A 23,308-nucleotide genomic window follows, 5' to 3' on the forward strand; every position below is an offset into this window, starting at 1 on the left:
GTCAAGCGCCTGGCTAAGGGCTCTGCACGCTCAGCATAGTCGCTACCACCCCAGGGCCGCGTTACCCAAACGGAGGACTCTGGGACCCCTAGCTCCGCGGCTGCAGAGGGCAGAGCAGGGGAGTGGGAGGCCAAAGGTCAGACAAGACAGGATCTGAGGTGAGCAGCTGAGGGGGCGGGAGGTCCATCTGGGGCTCTGGACGACCTGGGGCGGGGCTGGATCCCAGGCGGGGGCGCGGAGGTGGGCAGGCCGGGGGGGGGGGGGGGGGGGGACGCGCGGGCGCTGGGACTGGGGTGCGGAGGGCGCACGGCGCGGGATTGGCGGGCGCTCCCCGCGGGGCCCACCGCAGGCTTTTCTGGCGGAGCAGGCAGAGGCGCACGCACCTGCACCGGAGTCCCAGGGCAAGTACTCTCCACCGCGCTCCCGCCGCCCCGGGCGGGCACCCCTGGGCATGAGCGCCCCCCCGACGCTGCCCCCAGAGGGCGAGGAAGAGCTCCAGACAGCCTGGTCCCCTGCGGTCAACGCCAGCTGCGCCCCTGCTGAGGAGGAGGCAGCGGCGGGGACCGGGGACGCAGGGGCACCGGGCATGGTCGCCATCCAGTGCATCTACGCACTGGTGTGCTTGGTGGGCCTGGTGGGCAACGCCCTGGTTATCTTCGTGATCCTCCGCTACGCCAAGATGAAGACGGCCACCAACATCTACCTGCTCAACCTGGCCATCGCGGACGAGCTCTTCATGCTGAGCGTGCCCTTCGTGGCCTCGTCGGCCGCCCTGCGCCACTGGCCCTTCGGGTCTGTGCTGTGCCGCGCGGTGCTCAGTGTGGACGGCCTCAACATGTTCACCAGCGTTTTCTGTCTGACGGTGCTCAGCGTGGACCGCTACGTCGCCGTGGTGCACCCTCTGCGCGCCGCCACCTACCGGAGGCCCAGCGTGGCCAAGCTCATCAACTTGGGCGTGTGGCTGGCATCCTTGCTGGTCACCCTGCCCATCGCCATCTTCGCTGACACCAAGCCGGCTCGGGGCGGCCAAGCCGTGGCCTGCAACCTGCATTGGCCTCACCCGGCCTGGTCGGCGGTCTTTGTGATCTATACTTTCCTGCTGGGCTTCCTGCTGCCCGTTCTGGCCATCGGCCTGTGCTACCTGCTCATCGTGGGCAAGATGCGGGCGGTGGCACTGCGGGCCGGCTGGCAGCAGCGCAGGCGCTCAGAAAAGAAGATCACGCGGCTGGTGCTGATGGTGGTAGCCGTCTTTGTGCTCTGCTGGATGCCTTTCTACGTGGTGCAGTTGCTAAACCTGTTTGTGACCAGCCTTGATGCCACAGTCAACCATGTGTCCCTCATCCTCAGCTACGCCAACAGCTGTGCCAACCCTATCCTCTATGGCTTCCTCTCAGACAACTTCCGCCGTTCCTTCCAGCGGGTTCTCTGCCTGCGCTGCTGCCTCTTGGACGTCGCAGGTGGTGCTGAGGAAGAGCCCCTGGACTACTATGCCACTGCTGTCAAGAGTAGAGGTGGGGCAGGATGGATATGCCCCCCACTCCCCTGTCAGCAGGAGCCCTTACGACCAGAACCCAGCCGCAAGCCGATCCCTCTCACCAGGACCACCACCTTCTGAAGAGCCCGTTCACCTCCTCCCCAGCCTGGCCACCTGTAAGGGAGTCTGTGCTACCCTGACACCCCAGCAGACTGCCAGTCCTAGATGCTCATCTAAGAGCCACCACCTGTTCCCACCACAGCCACAGCCACCTTTTCCCAGCAGTCTATGGGCCAGCCCCAAGAGCATCAAAGCTCCTTTCCTTTGTTCTGTCCTCAGGACTCTGGTTTCTAGGGGGGCACCTCCATGGGGGTAGGACTACATGGACGTGGTCAGATGTTAATTATTCCTGGATCTCTGACTAGTTTCCGAGGGGTGGGAAGCAGGGGGATGCCAAGCAGGAATGGCCATCTGCATGTGACGTGTTACAGAATCTCTGCCTTGGAGAGGGCTGTCCAGAGGGTGGAGGCAGCCTGTGCCCTTGCTCTCTGCAGACTCTGCCTGTGGTGGGGACATAGCATGTTCGAAAAGGGAAGGGAGGAAGGAAGATGCCTCCAAGCACACCATTGGCTTCCATTCCTGGGATCTTTTCTAACTGAAATTGATGCATGACAGCCTGGGGCACCTCCAGGCCCAGTGCCTGCTTGCAGTCAGAAATGTCACTCCAGTTTTCTGGGGCTAGCAGCAGGCTTCCTGTGAGTAGGAAAGGTTTGGAAAGTCATGATGTGGGATTTGTTATGAGGCACAAAACCAGGTCAGTAATAATAATAATAAAGCAGAAAGGATGAATCTCATCTAGCTCCTATGGTGTGATTTTTTGCCATGACCCTTTGTCATGAGAACATGAGATCTCATTAAGTTGACCAGTTTATACCGCAGTGGTGAGTGGGAGGGAACTGGAGGTGGGAGGGAAGAGACCAGAGAATGCAGATGGAAATCAGCCCAGATTTTGGATAGAGGAGGCAGCTCTGTCACCCACTGTTAAAAAAAAAAAAATCGCAATTCAGTAAAACACCAGCCAGATAGATGTACATAATAAACATATCTAGGCTGAACATGGTAAACAGCTGTAACTTCTTGCCTAATGTTAACCCAAGGATAAATTAGCTTTTCCCAAAGGAAAAAGTCAGCTTATGAGAGCTTTAATCCTGTTTTCTGTGAATAAATCCTTGCAATGCTTCTGTAGGGGCCTGGAGTGAAAACATGCAATTAAACATATGTGAACAGCTGTGTGGGAGACTCCACCTGGCTGAGCAAAGCAAAACACCCTTCTGGGTTTGGCCAGCCCATCCCGGTGCAGAAAGGAAGATACTCAGGGAGGGAGGTGAGGACAGCTGGAGAGAGAGCCCCTCTGCTCTTCAAATGGGGTCAGCCTTGCAGCTTCCTAGCAGGAGGGCTTCAAGAGAAAACACAAGGGACCTGCCAGCCTAGCAGAACTTGCCTGACTTGAGCCTTTTGGGGCAGCCAGCAGGCATCCCAAGGTGGACACAGAGGGCTTCTAGGAGGCTAAAGAAGATTGAGGAGGGCAGAGCAAGGCCCAGGGAGATGCTCTGCTTCCACCATGGGCAGGGGCTCCTCTCTGAGAAGGAAACAGAACAGGGCTCTTCCCTGAAGTGTTAGGGCCAAAACCAGAGTCTTATTTGATATGAGCAGGTGCCTGGTGTATGAGAACCAGGCAAGAGAGCTGACTTCTGGTCCTAGATATAAACATTGTGTGATCCAGGCAAGTGACTGAACTCTAGGGTCCTCAGAGTTCTGTCTGTAATAAAACGAGGTCTTCCAATGTCGGCACACCGTGACAGAGAACTAAACGTATGCTCTTTTCCATGTGGCTATAGAATCTAGCTTCTTCCCTACTGAATGAAAAACAAAAAGCCTTACCTACATTGTGTTTGGGCATATAACCATTGGATCCTTACTCCTCTACATGGCCAGCCAGCAGTATGATCTGTAGGCGGTAATCAGTGTTGATCCAAATGTGTCTCATAGGGCTGGGTGGGTGAGGTAGAGATGAAGGCCATTAGGGTCTGCACATTGGGGTGGTCTACATCTGTCTGAGAGAGAAAATGTGTAGCCAATCTGTGTTGTATCCCAGAGACATGGCTGTGGTTTGGGAGCTCCTAACTAAGGTGCAAGAACCCCTTGAACTCACAAACATGTGCGCACACATGCACACACATGCATGCATGTAAACACATAGACATCAATTGTCCCAAACCTATCATACCCACTCGAGTTGCCTTGGGCATCTGGAGTAAGCCAGTGCTGGTGTTGACTGGCCTTGTGTAACCATAATTTCTTAGCAGTCTTTAAAACTTAATTATTTCTTTGTTCCCCAGTGCCTGGCAGCATGCAGCAGTGTGGTCACTGAGTAAATGTGGTGGAGGGGCCACTGGAAAAGATCTGACATGGGCATGGGCTGCTGGGCTTTTGCCCCCTCTTGGGTGGGGGGGCTACAGTCCTTGTCTTCAGTGTCCAACAGTGATTCACACCAGGCCAACTCTCTGATGAGCAAGACGGAGCACTGACCAGGAGTCTTGGCAACACTGGGCTGGGCTGAGTATTTGAAAATACAATGTTTTTAACTTGGTGATGGCTGAAGTAGAGGTAGCCTTAGGTGATGAAAGGAAAAATCCCTGAGAGGCAGGGGCCCTCCATTGGCCAAGCCAGCCAGCAGTGAATGCTATAATTTCTCTGAGCCATAGTTTCTCACATGAAATATGCACAAAGCAGGGTGTGGGTTTTGAGTTCTTCTCAGCTGTAAACTGCCTTTTCAAAAGCACTGAAGAGGCATGCTGAGGCAGTGGGAGGGTGAAAGACAGCATTCGTCTATGCTTAGTGCTTTCTCTATCCCTTGTTAAAAATTAGCATTAATGCTGCCCCTGACCTGGGAGTCATAAATCACGCAGTGGAGGGGCAGGCTAGGGGTGGAGAGTGTGCTGCTGGCCAGTGTCTTCCTCAGCTGCAGAGCCTTCTCACTTCTTGGTGATTAGCAACTCAGCACCCACAAAGTATCCCGGGCATTTGTTGGGGGACACATTTAGAGTCCACCAACAGTGGTAGTTAGCATCAACCCTGAGGCCTTTGTTAACAGCTGATTACATGAACCCCTCAGGTTCCTGAGCAGAAAATTTGCAGAATTTGTGAATTAAAGTCAGAGATGGAAGTAGCTGGGGTCCTGAGAGCATTTCACATTACACATTTCACCTGCCTCAGGGGTCAGCCATGAAGACATGCAGGCAGGCTGTGGCCTGAGTCCTGCTTCTACTGACCATAACAGCTTTTGGCTTCAAAGTGAATGAAAATATTTTTTACCTGGGCAGAAACAGCCTTCAGACACCCCTCAATCAGTGAACTGCTTTGCATTTTAAAGCTGTCTTTAACTTACTGTTCAGTGACAAGCCAGGTATTTATTTTCTCCAGATGATTGTAAAATGGTATTTGAACATGACAGGTGATCACTCATTGGAATTCTTGCCCAACCTGTCAGCTCTATGTCATTGAACAAAGATGCATACTATTTTCATTTTTTCTTTAAATTCTTGGCTTCACTTTCATTAAAAACAGCATACCTAGCACTCCTTAGGTGCCGAAGGCTGATATCAAAGGAAAAAAAACCAAAAAACAAATGTATGTTTCTGCTGTGCTATTCAGAAACCAGACATGGAAGACTGACCAGTGGCTAGGCAAATTCCTATAAATTTGGGTTTTGAAGCTCTTCTCTGACACCCCTGTCTCTCACCACCCCTTACCCAAAGTATGTGACAGAAAAGCTTCAGATTCCTTAAGCACAAATATCAGAGTGCTAAGGCACTGTCCTTGAAGCTCTGCTTTGTGGAAGTGTGTGCTGGGAGTGTGCATCAGACAGCATGCTGAGTGCTGCTTCTGGCAGCTTTGAGGTAAGATGGGGAGTCTCCACAGACAGCACCCCTGTCCTCATGAAGCTTGGAGCTTAGAGGCAAAAGATGAGCCTTCATCAGAGAACCACAGAAATGATGGTACAATTTTAAGCTAAAATAAGAACACACAGGAATGGACTCTGGTTTCTATGAGATGATATACTAAGAGAACCTGACATCGTCATAGGGTAGGTTTCCCCCGGAAGGTTGCTGGAGATGACATCCTCATAAAGATGAGTGGGAATCAGCCAGGAGAAGAAGGGGTGGAGTGGAAAGTGCAAAGGGCTCAAGGCACAGCATGTGCAAAGGACCTGTGATGGTAAGCACTGAAGATGCCAAAGATGACTGGAACAGAGGACGGATGATGCCCAGTCAGCAACAGGCACTAGGAGACAGACCAGCAGTGCCTCATAAGTCCCCTTGAGGATTTAGGACCATGCCACATCACAGCAGTGGCAGACTTTAATGAGAGGGTCAGGTCAACCTGGCAAAGAAACCCATCAAGGAGTCTTGAGTCCTTGTAAAGTTTGGGCACTTGTGCCCTCCATTTTTCAGTGCGAGGGTGGCAGGTGGAACGTGTTCTTTCCATTTCAACAGTCATCAACTTTTTTCAACAGAAAGGCAGAGTTCCCAATCATATGAATGGATTGGCCTAACCAGGAGGGGCACCTTTGAAAGTGGGGGAGAACTAATGTTAAAAAAATCCAAGATCATTAACTGAATCACTCAGAATGGAAGTACTGACTTGGTTAAAATAAAAACCTTTGGCTTTCTATTAGCGAAAGACACTGTGGGTACCCACTGATGCCACATAGAAGTGTGGTGCCTGGGTCTACATGGGCTGCCTGAGGTCAACGCTGGCACAGTGCAGATGTGCGGTGGCCTGGAAAGAATAGACTTGGGGACACACAGACCAGGGAGAGAGAATCCACATACCAGCCTAGTGGGACCGCAGGAAAAGTTCTGTGGCCCCTGGAGAAAGGCCAGAATGACAGTATCTACCCCCTGATTGTGCAGGGGACTGGCCCAGAAGAAGGCTAAACATTCAGAGAGTGACCAAATGACAGAGAAGGAAAACAACAAGGTCGATGCAGAGAATTGGCATTTTTTGTATTTTTGTATTTTTGTTGTATTTTTTGTTGTATTTTTTTGTTGTATTTTTTGTTGTATTTTTGTTGTATTTTTTGTTGTTTTTAATTTTTTTTTAATTTTTATTTTATTGTTGTTGTTGTTGTTGTTGTTGTTATTCTAGACAGAGAGAGAGAAAGCAAAAGAGTGCAAACGGGGCAAAAGGGCAGAGGGAGAGAGAGAATCTCAAGCAGGCTCCCTGCTCAGCATGGAGCCCGACTCGGGGCTGGATCCCACAACTCTGGGATCATGATCTGAGGCTGAAATCAAGAGTCAGATGATCAACCGACTGAGCCAGCCTGGCACACTGGTGTTTTTTTAAATCAGGATTTCTTTAGCCTGTGATTTATTTTCAATCTATTTTTATTGAAGTGTAATTTACATAAGGCAAAGCTCACTCCTTCTAGGTGCTCAGTGCTATGAATTTTGGCAAACCTACACAGTTACGTTACTTAACTGCTACTGCCACCCCAAGTTAAGATGGGGACTGTTGTTGTCACCAAGCATTTTCCTCATGGCCGTGACACATGCCTTGAGAGGGCAGGTTGCCAATAGCATGGAGGACATGAGGGGATCAGATCTGGGGCAATGTGATCCCTAAATTGAGGGAGGCCCTCCACCGGATACCATTTCCTGAGCTCCTTTACACAGGCAGGGATCCCTCAGGAAACAATACTCAGGAAACGTTGCCTTTCGACCTCCCATATCTGAAAAGAACCACCCTGGGCTCCAGAAATCCCTCACCCACAACCATGGGCTTGAGTATGTCTCTGGGCAAGGTGCCAGCTTCTTGATGACCTCATAGGCTTTTACTCTGAGCTCTGGAGAAAGAGCACGGCTTTCCCTCCAAGCCAGGGGTTCGGGCTCCCTCCAAAGCCTTGCAGAGTGGATACCCCTCAAGACCCCACAGAAGCTTCATTTCCATTGATCTCAGGCCCACAGGCTTGCTGCTGGGTAGCTCTGTGTTTACTGAAGCCTTGTCCTGAGCTCTGGACATTCAGACAAATGAAACAGAGAGGGCAGGATTTACTCCGGGCCCTTCTCAGACTTCCCTTTCTTGTCGTGTTACTAGTAGACTTATGAAGCCCCACCTTTAGGAGAAGGGCAAAAATGTTTGAAGAAAGACAGGAATCACATTCTGGCAAAGAATCACCAAAAGTGTCACTTTTGGATTCAGTCATTATTTCAAGACAACTTTAACAGTATGTGCCCCTATTACAGGCAAGATGGTGTGCAAAGTTCTAGTTCCCCAGAGTCCGTGGGAGTCGTGGGCCCTTGTTCTCAAGGAATTAAATGGAATTGAGGTGGAAAGCAGAAGGAAGAGGGGGAGGATTCAGGATACTGTTGCAAAGCCCTTCTTCCTCACTGGGTGGCTGAAGGAAGGTCTGCTGGGGTCCTACAGCCCATGAATATGCAATTGAGGTCAGCCTCAGTGTGAAGCCAGAAGAAAGATTCCAGAAGGACAACAGAGAGAAGTTGCCACATGTCCAATATGCGGAGGGGAAGAAGGATAATCAGTCATGGGATAAAATCAGTCGTGATATGTCCCATTAAAAAAAAATAATAATAAAAGATTTATTTCAGACAGAAAGTCAGAAAAGTATCTGGCCTATGGCCTGGGTGTGGGGGGCATTATCATCATGGACCCCAGTTTGGAATCTCAGTGTTTATCACTGGATCCTAAAACCCTTCTGTGGCTAGCTCCCCTGTTTCCTGTGGGTGTGACTTTGAATTAACGCATCCCCCAGGGTTCTTTTGTCTTTCGTAATCATACTTTCTAAACAAGCTGAGAAGGATTTTGATTCTGTTAGAATCTGATGTTAAAAAAATATTTCTTTTCTCTTGTGAGAGGAAATTGGTTGTTTGCCTACATCTGAACCTACTGACCAAGACAAAAAGGGGGTGGGGGCGGTGGAGGACTTTCTCAAAACAAAAAGAGATAGTGCTGAATCTGGGCACACATTCTGAAAATGAAAGGAAGAGTCAGGCGTTGCTTGTATTATTTTATGAAGAAGCGCCTGCAAAGGTCAGAGGATATGTTTTCAAATGAGCCTGGGTACCCCCCCACCGAGTCTTGACCATGATGAAAATGTGCTTTCATATGTTCTTTGTAACATTAGTTTTCCCTGAAGATGTGAAATAATAATCAACCCCTATTTAACATGAGACCAACAGAAGCCCGCAGAGAGCGTGGCCCTTCTTCTGTCACCTGGCCCTCCACATCCAGAATGGCAGACCCAGGGGCCCAGGAATGGGAGTGGCACAGCAGGTGGTTGGCACAAGGGGTAGGAGGCAGCAGTGCCCTGATTTCCCTTTGCACACACCTTCCTTACTTCTTTATTGCACCCTCAAGCCCCACCCCCGAAATTGTGGAGCAGGGGATTCACCATCTAGCTTTTTTGTGTCTTTGCGCATCCCTGGTGGGCTGCCAGAAATTTGGGCAGCACAAGTCCAGAACACAAGGCAAATGAGCAGGGCACTGGGAGACCTAGGAGCCGGATTTCATTGAAACTTGTTTGCTGAAGGTTAAGAGAGTCGGGCTGTCTGGTCGAAGCTCAGAAAAGTTCATCCATGTGATTCAATCATGAAAACACAGGATTCTTGGTGCGGAGAGACCCTGAAGAGGTCGAGGGAGGGTTAGCGAGTGTCATCTGGTGTGTGTAGACAACTCCAGTGGCATGCAGGGGAGTGGCCTAAGCGACTTCTCTGGTGTGACCAGGATGATCTATGTATTGATGATGGTGGTAGTTCCCAGAATGCATGTATTCTTCAGGACTTACATATTGGGTCACCAAAAAGGGTGAATTTTAATGTATGCCAATTATGTTGTGGTTTTCTTTTTCTTAAAAAAAAGAGATAAAATAAAATGCACTGGCCACCATTTGGCCCAAGCCTGCTCTTCCTGTGACCTGTGGTCTTAATGGCGAAAACTTTCCAGGTCTCCAGATTTTAATTCTTGTGGCACCCTAATCAGTGATCAAATACCACTTAGGTCCTTAGGAGCTTAGGTTCTTCTTTGTCCCCACAGAGAATGACAAAGATGAGCAAACATGCCTGTATTTTTCCCAAGTCCCCTCACTTTGGTGGATGAGACTGCCTTCCCTCAGATGCAGGTGGCAGCTGTCAGTGTTTCTGAGTCGGCAGTCTCCCATATGCGGCAGGCCCCTGGGAACTCAATCAGGAAGACGAATCACAGAAGAAATCTGTTTAGGTGTCCACACCCACCAGCCCCCTTGCAGTCCCCAGTGGGGCAGATGGTTGATAGAGTTAAAAGATTTGCCCAGAGTCACCCTTCAAGAATCTGGGGACATCTGGAGCTATCACTTTCAACTCATGATTCCTCTCTCTTTTGCAAGTTCCTCCTCTTTGGTATTGCTACATTTGAAGGCCCTGTGTAGCAGGTGAGGGTGAAGGTGCGGGTAGTGCTGCCTTTCCCACAACTCCAGGGTCTGCCTGGGCTGAGCCACTTTTGGGCCCTGAGAAAGCAAGCTTTGGGGTGTGTTCTCTCCTTCTCTGTGGCCTCCCTGGGAGCACAATGGAGGGGATCTCTGAACCCCTAAGCTTTGATGGGATTAGTGAGCAGGGAAAATAGAACTTGGAAGCAGGATTTTACAGCTCCCAAGGGGCTACTTCTCACTCTGCAAACATATCCCTCCTTAAGGAATCCCCACATCCCACCATGATGCTTCCTCTAGAGGGGGCAGCAACCCTTCCAAGTGACTGCACCTTGCCTGGAAAGAGTACTTTCCACTCTCTGCACCACCCTGAATTTGCTCCCAAGACATTTGAGATCTCAGCATAATCATTTTTAATCCACTTATGCATCTACTAATTTATTGGCAAATATACAAACATTTATTGGGCCCCTGCTGTGTGCCAGAACCTGTGCTAACTCACTTCATTTAATGTTCATGGAAACCCTGTGGAGTGGCTGTGCTAGTACCCCATTTTACCACCTTATAGGGGTTGCATGGTATCCATGGTCATGTGACAACCACATATCAGGTTGGGATTCAAACCCAGGTGTATATGACACCCACAACTCATGTTTGCTCTGGTGGATGCTTACAAGGGAAACTGTGCAGGTGTCTGCCTATGGGGGCATGTAAATAAGTCTACAAGTAGCTGTTATTATCCCAACCAATTTTAGTACAGAAATTGAATACCAATATGCTCTTAATAAAACTCGAGTGACATGAGATGCCTGGGAGGCTCAGTCGGGTAAGCGTCTGACTTTTGGTTTCAGCTCAGGTCATGATCTCATGATTCATGGGGTCCAGCCCTGCACTGGGCTCTGCACTGACAGTATGTGCAGCTCTCCCTCTGTCTCTGCCCCTGCCCCACTCATGCTTTTCTCTCTCTCTCTCTCTCTCTCTCTCTCTCTCTCTCTCTCTCTTTCTTCTCTCAAAATAAATAAATAAACTTAAAAAAAAAAAACTCGAGTGACATACTTGCTTCTGGTATAGAATTTCCCATCTGTAAGCTGACCTGGAGTCCCCTCACCCCATCCTTCTCCCCCCTTACCTCTCCATTCTACCTCTTCAGTTCCATCTTGGTGATCTTCCACCTTGTTCATCATGCTTCATGCCCTGCCCTCTGCTAAGACTCTTTCCTACAAGGGCCTTTGCACATGCTGTTCCTTCACCCAGACTGCTTTCTTCTCCACTCTCCATTTGTCCAACCCCTGCTCCTCCTTCACATCTAGTGTTAAGGGTCAAAGACACCTTATTTACTCCTGCAACCTAAGTCCCACTCTCCTATTGTGCTGAAGTTCTCCTCCTAGCTCCTACTACTGTCTCTAAGTTAAATACAGTTCGGGAGCAATTTGTTTTATATGTACCTCCCCCATGGGAATGTAAGCTTCTTAAGGCAGGGCTTGTTAACATGACAATCACCAAACCAGGCACAGAGTACGTGCTCAATAAATATTTGCCAAAATAGTCTAACAAAGGGGCTAGAGCTGAGGAGGGGAGAAATGCCATTTCACTCATAAAATCAAGTTCGGAGTTATCTAGAAGTATGACCTTGGCCTTCTTCCCCATGCCCTACAAGTTGTGGGACATCATCAGCAACCATGTACCAGTTGCTGAGATTTGGAGTTCTCCCTCAGACCTGAATATCCAATAATGTGAACACAGAGTGAGACCATATAAGATGACCCACAGCCCCTGTTTCATAAGGTTTACTCTGATTCTAAATGCTGGGGAATTGTTCTTACAGCTGACTGATTTGTTTATGACCCTGGCATCTTTCTCGGAGTGAGGCTGTGGTTTCCCAGTTGTTTTGAGAATCTCAAGTTCAGACGAGTCCTATAAGCAGGGATGCTGATCTCCCACTGGACAGGGAATGAGGAGGATAGGGAGGAACTAGGACCCCACTTTATTAGTGCCCTGGGCTCCAAGATGCCCCAGTAAGGGTTTTTGGCTCTGAGTCTTAGAAGTGTGTTTTGGTCTTCTTATATTCCTTAAGAAAAGCCCCCTCCTTTGGAGGAGGAAACGCTAAAGCAATAAGCCTTAAGTCAATTTGCTGGCTACTTGAAAGCAAACCCTTTCGAAAAATGGAAGTCCAGTAGTAAGGACAAATTTGTAAGGTATCACTCTCTCCTCTTGACCCCCAGCACAATTCATGTGTACCAGCTTTGCCTGCACACATCAAGTTTTTCCTTCATATGTGCCTCCTACTGAATTTGGTTTTCCGCTAGCCTACCAAACTCCTAAGGGCAACATTGCTCAAATGTGTTATCTCGGGAGGGCACTGTGCATAGTAGCCACACCCCAAAGCTGTCAGCTTCATCCAGGATGGATGTTGAAATCTCCAACTTCATCTTCACAACTGTAACTATTCAGATGAGAGCTAGGAAATTCAGCATTATCCAGATGCATAAAAATACGTGAATATTTGATCAAACTCCATTCCCTTCCAACTTCTGTTTTATGAAAATTTTCAGAGCACTGCATATAAAATTTAGCCAGTGCCACCATGTGAGGAAAAGAGGCCCAGGAAAAGACAATGTTTCTAATCTCCAACAGAAATAAGAATGGCTTAATACTGCATGAGACCTTGGTATGTGGAAATGATGGTTTGAATTTGAGTCACAGACTGAGACCCCTCATGACTGTTGTGTTTACATATCTCAGAGGGCAGATAATGCCAAACCATTCACAGGAAGGACACAAGCTGGGATTCTAGAGATGCCCCAAGAAGAACTGTTTCTTTAACTCATCCCAACAAATAATCCTATAATGTGTTTCAAAACACATAGACACAAGTCCTGTGTATGAAGTTGTTATGGTTACAGAGAGAAACATAAATATTTGTGCACACAGACATAACATGAAGTCCTCCTACAGGGAAAACAATCTCCTCTGGAGAGAACTTTGAAGTCAGAGATGGTGCCTTGAGCAGATGGAACTAGTGATAGGGTGTGGAGCAGCCTTTAAATGCATGGCATGGAGTTTGCATTGTTTGTGAGCCCTGTTTAATGACAAAATGAGGCGGTTGGGGAAGCCTAGGTGAACAGAAACAAAACCCAAGAGCACACTGTTATTTGTTTATTTTCTACATGTGATGTCATAAGCAAGAGTTTTGCCTGTGTTCTAGTTTGTCTCCAATAAATAAATAACTATGTACAAATGTGCCGAGTTTACAAAATAGAGGAAAATCTTTGTATTACAAAAGATACACTCGTATGATACATTTTCCCCAAACAGTGAAACATGATTTCGATTTCAGATTTCGATTTCGTTCCTAGCTTAGTTGAACCAACAACCCTGTGTAGCAATGTCTAAAGGTGTGTACCTAGTCTTTTCTATCAGAAAGCAAAGCTATAAATGGAAAATTCCTCAGTTTCTTGAGAATATAGGCCCTGACTTGGCCTGCTACTTATTACTGATCCACATTTAATGTATTCCAGAAAGTTGGAAGCTGTCTGAAACAGTTCTCAAACTATACTGGGCAGACCCCTGCAGATCTTGTTAAAATATAGATTCTCATGCAGCCCAAGTTTCTGCATTTCTAACCAACTGCCAGAGGCAGGCAGCTCCTAACTCTTGTCCAGCGACCATGTTCTAAGTGGCCAGGGTGAGAAGGCTTCTTTGAAGTCGGAGAAATTCTTAAGGGCTTGATCAAGGTGAGGTCCTAATTGAGCATCCTCCAGGCTCCATTCCCAAGCTCCCAAATTCCCCACCCCTACTCCCTACAAGGCCAGCAGAACTGGTTTTATTTTGAAGCACAAATTACTAGAAGAGTAAAACTCAAAATGGTAACTGGCATGAACTGTGCAGCTCATAACTTTCTTAAACTGTCTCGTGGGAGATCCTTCATTCCCTTCTCAATCTAGAGCTATCACGAGAGCATTTTCAGCATTGTCAAAAATAACCAGTAACAACAACAACAACAGCAATTGTAATAATGGGAAAAAGAAACGGCATAAGGAGCAATAAAGACCTTTTGGTTCAAATGAAAAGTGACAACAATAAAACCCAGGCTCACTGTTTAAAAAGTTAAAAGCAAACAAACAAACAAACAAACAAACATCCCTTAGCTTGAATTTCTATGACAGTCCAGCAAACATTAGTTAAATGAGTGTCTCTCACATCTTAACTTTTGTTAAAATGGTATTGTTCTGGAAGTCTGAAGTTTCAGGATAAATTAGCAAATCTGCTTCAAGACCAAATGGATTCCCAACCATCCTTGTTTGTAGTGTTTCTGTTTCTGTGTCACGGAGGAGTTTTGCCTAGGCAGACATGGAAGGGTAGAAGCAGGGTCTAGGGTAGGGTGGGAGACTCCAGGTGGGTTGGCTGAGTTCCAGGTGGGGGAAATTTGGGAGAAAATGAATAGGGAACTGGGGCTTGGCTTTATCAAGGTGAGCCCACCAAAAAAACCCCTACCAAGATAGTTTTACCGCCACCTGAAGAGTGGAAGTACATAAATATACAAAAAGGGAAGGGGGAAGCAAGGAAGGGAGAAAGAGCAGAAGGGATATAAAGTGGGTATTGGACACATACAGGTAGGGAAAAATGCAAAAGCAAAAAATAACAAAATAACAAAACCATCCTAAATACTTAAAAAATAAATATCTTCGTCATTACTGACACCTCGATTACACTCACTAGTCCACAGGATCACAGTCTGCCCCAAAGACTGCCAACCAACAACGCTCACCCCTCCTGTGCCCCTTGGTGAGGGCATGGGACACTCTATAGTCTGTGTCTTCATTATAGTCTGTGTCTTCATTGCCATCTCTGCCCAGTTGTCCAATGACGTGTGGAAGTGGCTGGGGCGCATACTCCTTCCAACCCCCACCCCTCCCCAGCAGTGTGCAGAATCAGCAAAAGGGGCGGGGAGGGTATTCTCCAGTTCCCATGCCAGTTAAAGTGCTTTGGGTTAGGTGGCCAAGGAGTAAGGCTGGGGCAGGGGAGAGGCACAGGAGGGAGGGAAGGCCTAGCCAACACCAGGGTCCAGGGAGGCAGCCCCTCAGAGCTTCTGAGGCGTCCGCTCGGTTCGCACTTGCTGCAGCACCACCTCCTTGGCTGGGGACCCACACTTGTACTCCGGCTCTGCCCGCGTGGTGCCTTGCTTCTTGCGCAGGTGGCACAAGAGCGCCAAAAGAGCTACAACCAGAGATAGGCTGGCGATGGAGATGCCGATGAGTACTCCAGAATGCAGGGGCCCTACCGGCGAGGGGATGGAGGTGGTGCTAGGAGTCGGGCTGACCGGGGGCTCCCCAGAGCCACTGTCACTGTAACTGTCACTGTCATTGTCACCGTTCATCTTGGGGTCACAGTCAGTGGCAACCTGGCCGGCAAAGGGCGAGTCAGGCCCGCAGATGCACTCGTACGTGCCAGGGAGGTTGCGGCACGCATCGGGGCAGTCTCCATTCTCACACTCATCGATGTCCGTGCAAATGTAGCCATCGTCCAGGATGTAGCCATCAGGGCACTGGCAGGAATCCGGGTTGTTGGGGTCGCAGTCAGCTGGGCATGTAGTCTGGTTGCAGAACATCTGGCACCTGTGCGGGGCCTGAGGGCTAGGTACGAAGCCCTCGGCGCAGATGCAGCGATAGTCATTTTGGCCCACGGACTGGCACTGGTACTCGCAGTTACTCCCGAAGCACGGGTCCACGGGCTCCACGCATTCGCCGTCCACCATGTCGTAGCCCGGGTAGCAGTGGCAAGTGAAGGCGCCCTGCGTATTAACACAGAGCTGCGGGCAGGGACTGGGCACCTGGATACAGTCGTCCACGTCCTCGCACCGGTGCTGGTCTGCAGCCAGCTGGTAGCCGGTCTCACACATGCACGAGTAGGAACCAGGCACGTCCGGGCTGGGGATGCAGAAATGCTCGCAGAGTTCGTAGCAGGACTGCTCCTCAGGCGCGGCGGCGCAGGAGCGCCCGTCCGCCTGCAGGGCGGCGTCGGCTGGGCAGAGGCAGTGCGACGTCCCGGCGCTCCGGTTGCAAGTGTGCTCGCAGCCGCCGTTCTCCACGCTGCATTCCCAGGCGCCAGGCGCTTCCCGGCCCCAGCGCGCCTCGGCCTCTCCCCGCGGCGCCACGCACTCCAGCTCCACTCCAAAGGGCTCTACAGCGGCGGAGCTACCCACCGGCAGCGCCTGGAAGTCAGCGCCAAGGGCCCGGAACGGGGTGCTATAGGTGATCGCTACACCGGCGGCCGCCACCGCGCCAGAGTCCACGAGCAGGGGCCTGCAGGAGGCTGCGAAGTGGAACTCGCAGAAGAAACCGTCGGCCTCCGCGTCGCACTGCTGCTCCTCCCAGGCCGGCTCGCCGGATGCTAGGGCCCCGGCCTCCGAGACTGCGACGCACAGGGGACCGCAGAGAGGGGCCCTGTCGACGTGGAGCCGCGCCCACCTGCTGTAGCTGGTGCGGTTGTCTCCCGTAACCCACTGGAAACCGCGCAAGGGCCCGAGTTGCTCGGGGTCGTCGCAGCCGTGCTGGAGCTGCAAGCCGATCCAGAGGCGCGGGCTGTCGCCGCTGTCGCCGCTCAGTAGCAGGGAAATGACATCAGCCGCCACTGAGGAACGCACGGTCATCAGGTGGCCCCCCAGCTGCTCGCAGGCCTGGCTGGCGGCGGGGAAGGTCGCGGGGCCGGGGAAGAGCGCGAAGCAGTCGTGCTCCACGCACTGGCTGCCGCGTGGCTGTGGCCCTGGAGGTGCGGAGAGCCCCAGGCCAGCGGGGGCCAGAACACCGAGGAGCAGGACCCGAAGCATGCTGTCCCGGCACGCCTTGTGCAGGCGCCGGGGAGAGCGCAAGCGCCGCGACGGGGCCCAAGTCGGATCCGGGCTGAGAGGCGCAGGGCGCTGCTGGCGACAGCCGCTTGCGTTGGTCCCAGCCCAGACGCGTCCAGCCGCGGCGCGCAGCCCTGCAGAGACAGCCTCTGACATGCCGGGGGGCCGGGGCCCGGGTTTATAAGTGCGCGGCCCTCCCTCCTGAACGTTCGGGAAAAGGAAGGAAGTGCCTAGTGGGAAGGGCTGATGCTGCATTCTCGGATTACTGGGTTCTTCGGGAGACTTGTGCCCGCCCTCGCTCCTGGGATCACCTCGCGGAGATGAGTAAACCCGGCGGGGGAGCTGGGAGGTCCCCGGACTGGACCGCCAGGCGCAGGCGCCACGGGAAGACAGCACCTCTGTCAGCTACCTCAGTGTCCGCCCCCGCCACTAGGGCCCTCGGGCTCGCAGTTCGGGGGGGGGGGCGTCTTAATCCGCAGCCCCTCCTAATCTCTTGCTCCTGTTTCTTTTTCTTATAAATGTATTGTTACTACCGATTTCAAAGGAAGCCTGGATTGCAGAACCTTGGGAAGTGGAGACGGGGGAGGAGGGTTTTGAATGAGGGGTGGGGGGAAGTAATGCCCTGGACCTGTAAGGCTCTAGAGGGAGGTGCCCGCCAAGAAGAGGATTTCGGGAGGAACTGCCAAGAGCGTGGACATCCCTGAAGACACGATCGGTAGAAGAGAACTGGACTCCGCCCCGGGCGCCTAGAGCAGGAGATGGGTGCGCTCGGCCCCAGAGGACAGAGGGTGTGGCTGGTGCGAGGATAGGCAGAGGGGGAAGACTGGGGTAACACAAGCACCCCCGCGCACAAGCCAGGACCCACGGGTCCCTGAGCGCGAGCTGCCTGGCTGGATCTCATCTCGTCGCGTGGGAAAGTCGCGAGGATACTGTCAGGGTTCCAAGGTCTTGTCACCCTTCAGAAGCAGCGGCAGGCGAATTTCTGCCGAACCCTATCGGGGCAGGCGAGTTGGGAAGCGCGCTAGCCTGTTTGGTCTGTTTTTGTCCAGCTTCACAAAGGGATAGCCTATCTCGCACCCCAAAAGGGGCACATGGGAGCCCTCGCGGGAAGACGCTGCTGGCTCCAAGAGGATCCCACTTGGGACTGTTAAGGACTTTTGCATTTGGCTGAGATGTCAGAGTGACATAAAGGTGCATATAAATGCCACTTGCGTTGCAGAAGAGCGGTCATGCGGACGGGCAGGGTGGGGAGAGCAGCGAGGAGGAGATGAGAATCTGTCACTTTCACGACCTTTTCCGCTTATTCACGTACCAAGAATGCCGGGGGTGGTTCCAAAACTTAACGGAGTGACAAACTTTTTTTTTTTTTTTTTTTTTTTTTTTTTTTTTTAACCCTGTGCCGTCTCCGCTATGGTCACTCACAACAAAGCACCAGGGGGCGGCGCTGTTGAACTCTAAACAAAGGCCCCAAAGTTGGAGCTCTCTAAACTTGGGCGGAAAAGAGTTAAGGGTGTGGGGGCCTTAACTGCCTTAAGCCTAGGGCAGGAAACTTGGCTCCCAGGGAGTCCCAAGCAAATTCTGTCGCTTAGCTGGGTATCTTGCCTCTTTGGTTGGGCAGAGCCCAGACCTTGTAAGAGAGAAGCGCAGTGTAGCGTCTTCACTAGCGAAGACAAGCACCTGCCCACTCCCACCTCCAGACTGTACTGACGGATAGTTACCCAGGGGGTGGGGCGTGGACACTCCCGGCATGAGAGGGATGAGGGTCCTTCCCTACACTGCCCGACATTCAAGAGAGCTCGGACAAGCGGTGCCTCCTGAGAGCTGGGTGGGGGAGGAGCACAGCTTGGAGACTGAGATCTGAAGCTTCCCGGAATGGGCGCCTCTACTCCTCTGGGAAGAAGAAGAAAAGACCAGCAGATTTGAAGAGTTGGGTTGTCTCCCAGTGAGAGCAGGCAGGTGCTGGCCTGATATCCCACCAGCTGCCTGGGCTGAGCCAGGTGTCTGGACTTACCCCCATGGCCTGCCCCCTGCCTGAGCTGGAGTAGGGCTGCCTCAGGGACAGCCTGCCCTGGGAGTGGGGCCTTCACATCTGGGCAGATCCCTTTGGCCTTTCCCAACCACCAGGTCCCAGCTGAAAGATCTCAGGAAGTGGGAGCAACCATCCGGATGCATGAGGCTAGAGAAGAGACAGGACCAGTTACACCCTTTGCTCAAACTTCACTAAGATTTTCAAGTCTACCAGCCCTCGCCAGAGTTGAGGGGCATGCAAGGATAGGGCCCCGCCGCTCAGCATGCTGGCTCACTTCTTGGATGAGTTCTAGCTGATTCATTCACCATGGCCATCTCTAGTGGGGAGTCCTATTCAGGTCTCCTTGAGCCATCACTTTGAGGCTTTTATGCATGTTTTAAACTTCTGTCCTTCCTCTCTGTACCTCCTGTGCAAAGGGATGGACCACTGCCTATGTCTCCATGGGGATGACACACTCAGTTCCCTCTCCTTGGCTGACCCCTGGCCCTGCCACCCTCACTGAGGACTTACTAGCCCAGGCCCATTTCACTGTTATATGGGAACAGCTCTCTTTAAGAATACCCATTATCTTCTAAATACTGAAGCCAAAAACTTATTTTCCCTCTTCATTTTTTTCTTGATGTCTCTATGTTGTTTGCACTCTTGAGCCCTGGCTGTTTTCAAGTCTCCCCCTCCCATGACTTCTAAGAAACCTGCGCTCCTGCTTCTTCTCTCCTCTGCTTGCCAGAAGAGTGGCTCCTTTGCCTTTCCTGCCCCAGGAGGTTTACCAGTCCTCACAGTTCTGCCCATGGCCTTCACCTATCTCTTTACAACCCACCCTTTTGTCAAATTCAATGGTTCTTGTGGATGCTTAAGGTCTCAGGAAGAGGAGTTCCTGCTGTCAGAGAAATGCCTCATCGTGTATCATCTCCAATCTATGGCTCCTGTCTTTTTATCTACCAGGAATGTTCTCACCTTTGTTTCTTTTCCATCTACTGGGATCTGACCCTTCTGTTAAGGCACAGGTGACATGCTGCCCCCATCACAATTGTTTCTGAGTAACCAAACCACAACTGATCTCTCTTTGAAGTTCATAGGACTTTCTATTGGCAATTTACCACTTATCACATCTTCCCTGTTTTACAAATAATCATGTGTTTTTAATCATGCTGTTTGCTAGATTTATAATCTACTTTCTTGAGAGTGGAGCGTAGCTTTTACACATCTTTGTATCCTCATCCACCTACAGCACGTTTTGTTTGCAGACAGTGTTCAGGAGTTTTTTGAGCACCTGTTATAGATATTTCTCTGTGCCCTGCCTCCAGTGTGACTTTCTCATGTTAACCTGCAAATGCAAAGGTGGGGGACCTCAGAGCCTCAGGGTAAGGAGTGTGGGCTGTGCAGCCACCATGGCTGGATTTGAGTCCCAGCTCCATCATTTATAAGTTGTGTCATATTTAGCAAGTAGCACAGCCTCTCTGTGCCTCAGTTTCTTCAACTGTGGGATGAGGAATCCTAATAGTCACCCCTTCAAAGTGTTATTCTGAGGACTGAATGAGTTACGCATGTAAAGCAGTCAGAATGGCTGAACCATGGTAAATTCTCAACAAATTTTAGCTAGAAAAAGGATATACTCGGGTTTCTATCATTTGAATTCAGCACTGATTGTGTTCGACACCCTGTATGGCTCCTGACCATAGCAGAGACTCACTAAATGTCTACTGGGTAAAATCCAATTCAGCTGAGCATTTTTACCAATAATAACAATAAGCAATTGTTAAAATAAAATCAAGGACAAAAATAAGTTCACAGACCAGGAGGCACAAGGAAGGAATTGAAGATAGCCCAAGAAGCATGACCCGTGCCCCAGTGTACCAAGAAGGCTCTTAGTAAGCCTCAGGCTTACTCCCCATCTGGCTGGAGGCATCCATTATCAATAACTCATTTTACAGATGTGGAAACTGAAGGTCAGGGAGAATAGGTGACTTCCCAAGGCCACACAGCTAGTCAGTGGTGAAAGTAAGATTCTCTAACTCAGTTTAGGATGAAAGAATTAGAATGTGCAGTACATCAGAGCCCTGATTTTGTCACTTACCCATTGTTGGAATTTAAGTTATTTAAATCTCTGGTTTTCTCCCAAACTGGAGGTATAATATCTAATTTACAAGGTTGTCATGGAAATTAGAAAATTTATTAACAGGGGGTGTTACCTTCCTTGTAACATAGCAGCTATTCAACAAATACAGCTGTTACTACTGGTGAATGTTGTTAGAACAGAAGTGGAGAGGAGTCCAGATGCAGGAGGGGGTCCAAGGGCAATGTGTTGCCCCAGACATATGCTAGCCAAAGATCTTTTTCAAGTGTGGGAGGCAGCTTTTTTCTTAAAAGACTTGAAAAGAACTTTCTAGTTCCAACATGATCACTTACTGAAAAACCACCTACTAGAGGGCACAATTCCAGGTGCTAAGAACATCAAGACTGTGGAGATACGTGACTGACTACTAATTGTTGCTGGTGATGAAAATTCCAGGACCTTTGGATGGAAAATGATGTTGGAAAAACTTGGGGACAAGGCAGATAAAAGTTGCATACACTATCCAATATGATAGACACTAATCACCTGTGGTTAGTTAACTTAAACTCATTACAATTAAAGTTAAAAGTTTATTTCTCAGTGTCACCAGTCCTATGTCAAGTGCACCATAGGCTAGTGACTACCAGATTGGGCATTACAGAGACAGAATATTTGATCATTAGCAAAATTTCTTTTAGATGGTGCTGCTGTATACAGTCAGATAATGTCACCTGAATGTACCAGCCATTGCTGGAAGCACATTAGTGTCCCTTTCTTAGGTTCAAAGGATGCTGTTTCACAATTGTTTTCAAGGTAATGGTGGTCAAAACTGCAATCAGAATCTATAAGGGGAACATTAATAGAAGTATTAAGGGGTGCCTAATTGGTTCAGTCAGCTCAAATCATGATCCCACAGTTCATAGGTTGGAGCCCTGGTCAGGATCTGTGATGACAGCTCAGAACCTGGGGCCTGCTGCGGATTCTGTGTCTCCTTCTCTCTCTGCCTCTCCCTCACTAGCTCTGTCTCTGTCTCTCTGTCTCCCTCTCTCTCTCAAAAATGAATAAAAATTAAAAATGGGGCACCTGGGTGTCTCAGTCAGTTGCGCATCTGACTTCAGCTCAGGTCATGATCTCATGGCTTGTGGGTTCGAGCCCTACATTGGACTCTGTGCTGACAGTTCAGAGCCCAGAGCCCGCTTCAGATTCTGTGTCTCTGCCCCTCCCCAGAGAGTACCCTCTCTCTGTCTCTCTCTCACTCTCTCTCTCTCAAAATAAAAACATTACTTTTTTTTTAAAAGAGGAGTGCTAAAATTATATAACCATCATTAGTACTTGACTAATAGATACATCAATCTTATTTTTAACCTTGATGTTAATTATAATAAGTTAGATATTAGGAAGAAAGAAATTACAAAGGTAAAAACATAATATTTATAAGCCATAACAATACTACAATGCAGCCATAAAAATTAAGACTCTGTGGCTAAGCAGCAATATATGGGTCTAAGCTTGGAAAATAAATGTCTGATAAGCAAATGTTATTCAATAGACAATATCATGTCAGTATGGCAGAGCAAATATTTTACTAAATTTTGACTCTTACCCAGGCTTTCTTCAAGAAGCAAGGTAAAAATGGACAATCTTTTCTTGGCTCATTTTTTTGTTAGTAAAATTATGTTTCATCTACAAAAAACCCACAGCAGACATCATACTTAATCATCAAATACTAAAAACTTTCCTCCAAAGATCAGAAACAGAAAAAGATGTCAGCTCTTGCCACTGCTATCAAGTGTCCTCCAGATTCTCACCAGAGCAGTTAAGGCTGGCAATGAAATAAAAGGCATCCAGATCAGAAAAAAAAAAAGGAATAACATTATATACATTCATTAATGACATTCTCTTGTTTGTACATAGAAAGTCCTAAGGAAAATATTTAAAAACTATAAGCACTAATAAATGAGTTTAGCAGTTGCAGGATGCAGTATCAATACACAAAAATCAATTGTATTACTATATAGTAACAAGGCACAAACTGAAAACAAAATCAAGAAATCAATTCCATTTACAATAGCATCAAAAAGAATAAAATACTTAAGAATAAATTTAACAAAAGAAGTGTAAAATGTATACTGTTGGTCCTTGAACAATGCAGGGGTTAGGGCTGTCACTCCCCCATTTCCATGCAGCCAAAACTTTGCATCTAACTTTTGTCTCCCCAAAGCCTTAACTGCTAATTAACTACTGTTGAAAATAAGCCTTACTGATAACAGTTGATTAACTCATGTTTTGTATGTTACCCGTATTATATAGTGTGTTCTTACAATAAAGTAAGCTGGAGAAAAACAATTATTAACAAAATCATAAGGAAAATACATTCACAGTCCTGCACTAAACTCCTATATAGGTGGACCTATATAGTTCAAACC

The 23,308-nt window shown here is 49.2% G+C and overlaps 2 protein-coding genes across 2 annotated transcripts; one reads left to right on the plus strand and one right to left on the minus strand.

Moving 5' to 3' along the window:
* Nucleotides 1-298: 298 nt before the first annotated feature.
* SSTR4 (somatostatin receptor 4) lies at nt 299-2,328 on the plus strand. The gene has a single exon (XM_003983838.6). The coding sequence runs from the start codon at nt 452-454 to the stop codon at nt 1,613-1,615; it is 1,164 nt and encodes a 387-aa protein (XP_003983887.3). The 5' UTR covers nt 299-451; the 3' UTR covers nt 1,616-2,328.
* Nucleotides 2,329-13,097: 10,769 nt separating this feature from the next.
* Nucleotides 13,098-17,218, minus strand: THBD (thrombomodulin). Its single transcript, XM_006929999.5, has one exon. The coding sequence runs from the start codon at nt 17,053-17,055 to the stop codon at nt 15,037-15,039; it is 2,019 nt and encodes a 672-aa protein (XP_006930061.3). The 5' UTR covers nt 17,056-17,218; the 3' UTR covers nt 13,098-15,036.
* Between the last annotated feature and the right edge of the window lie 6,090 nt (nt 17,219-23,308).

This window comes from Felis catus, chromosome A3 (assembly GCF_018350175.1).
Source record: "Felis catus isolate Fca126 chromosome A3, F.catus_Fca126_mat1.0, whole genome shotgun sequence".
Taxonomy (NCBI): Eukaryota; Metazoa; Chordata; class Mammalia; order Carnivora; family Felidae; genus Felis; species Felis catus.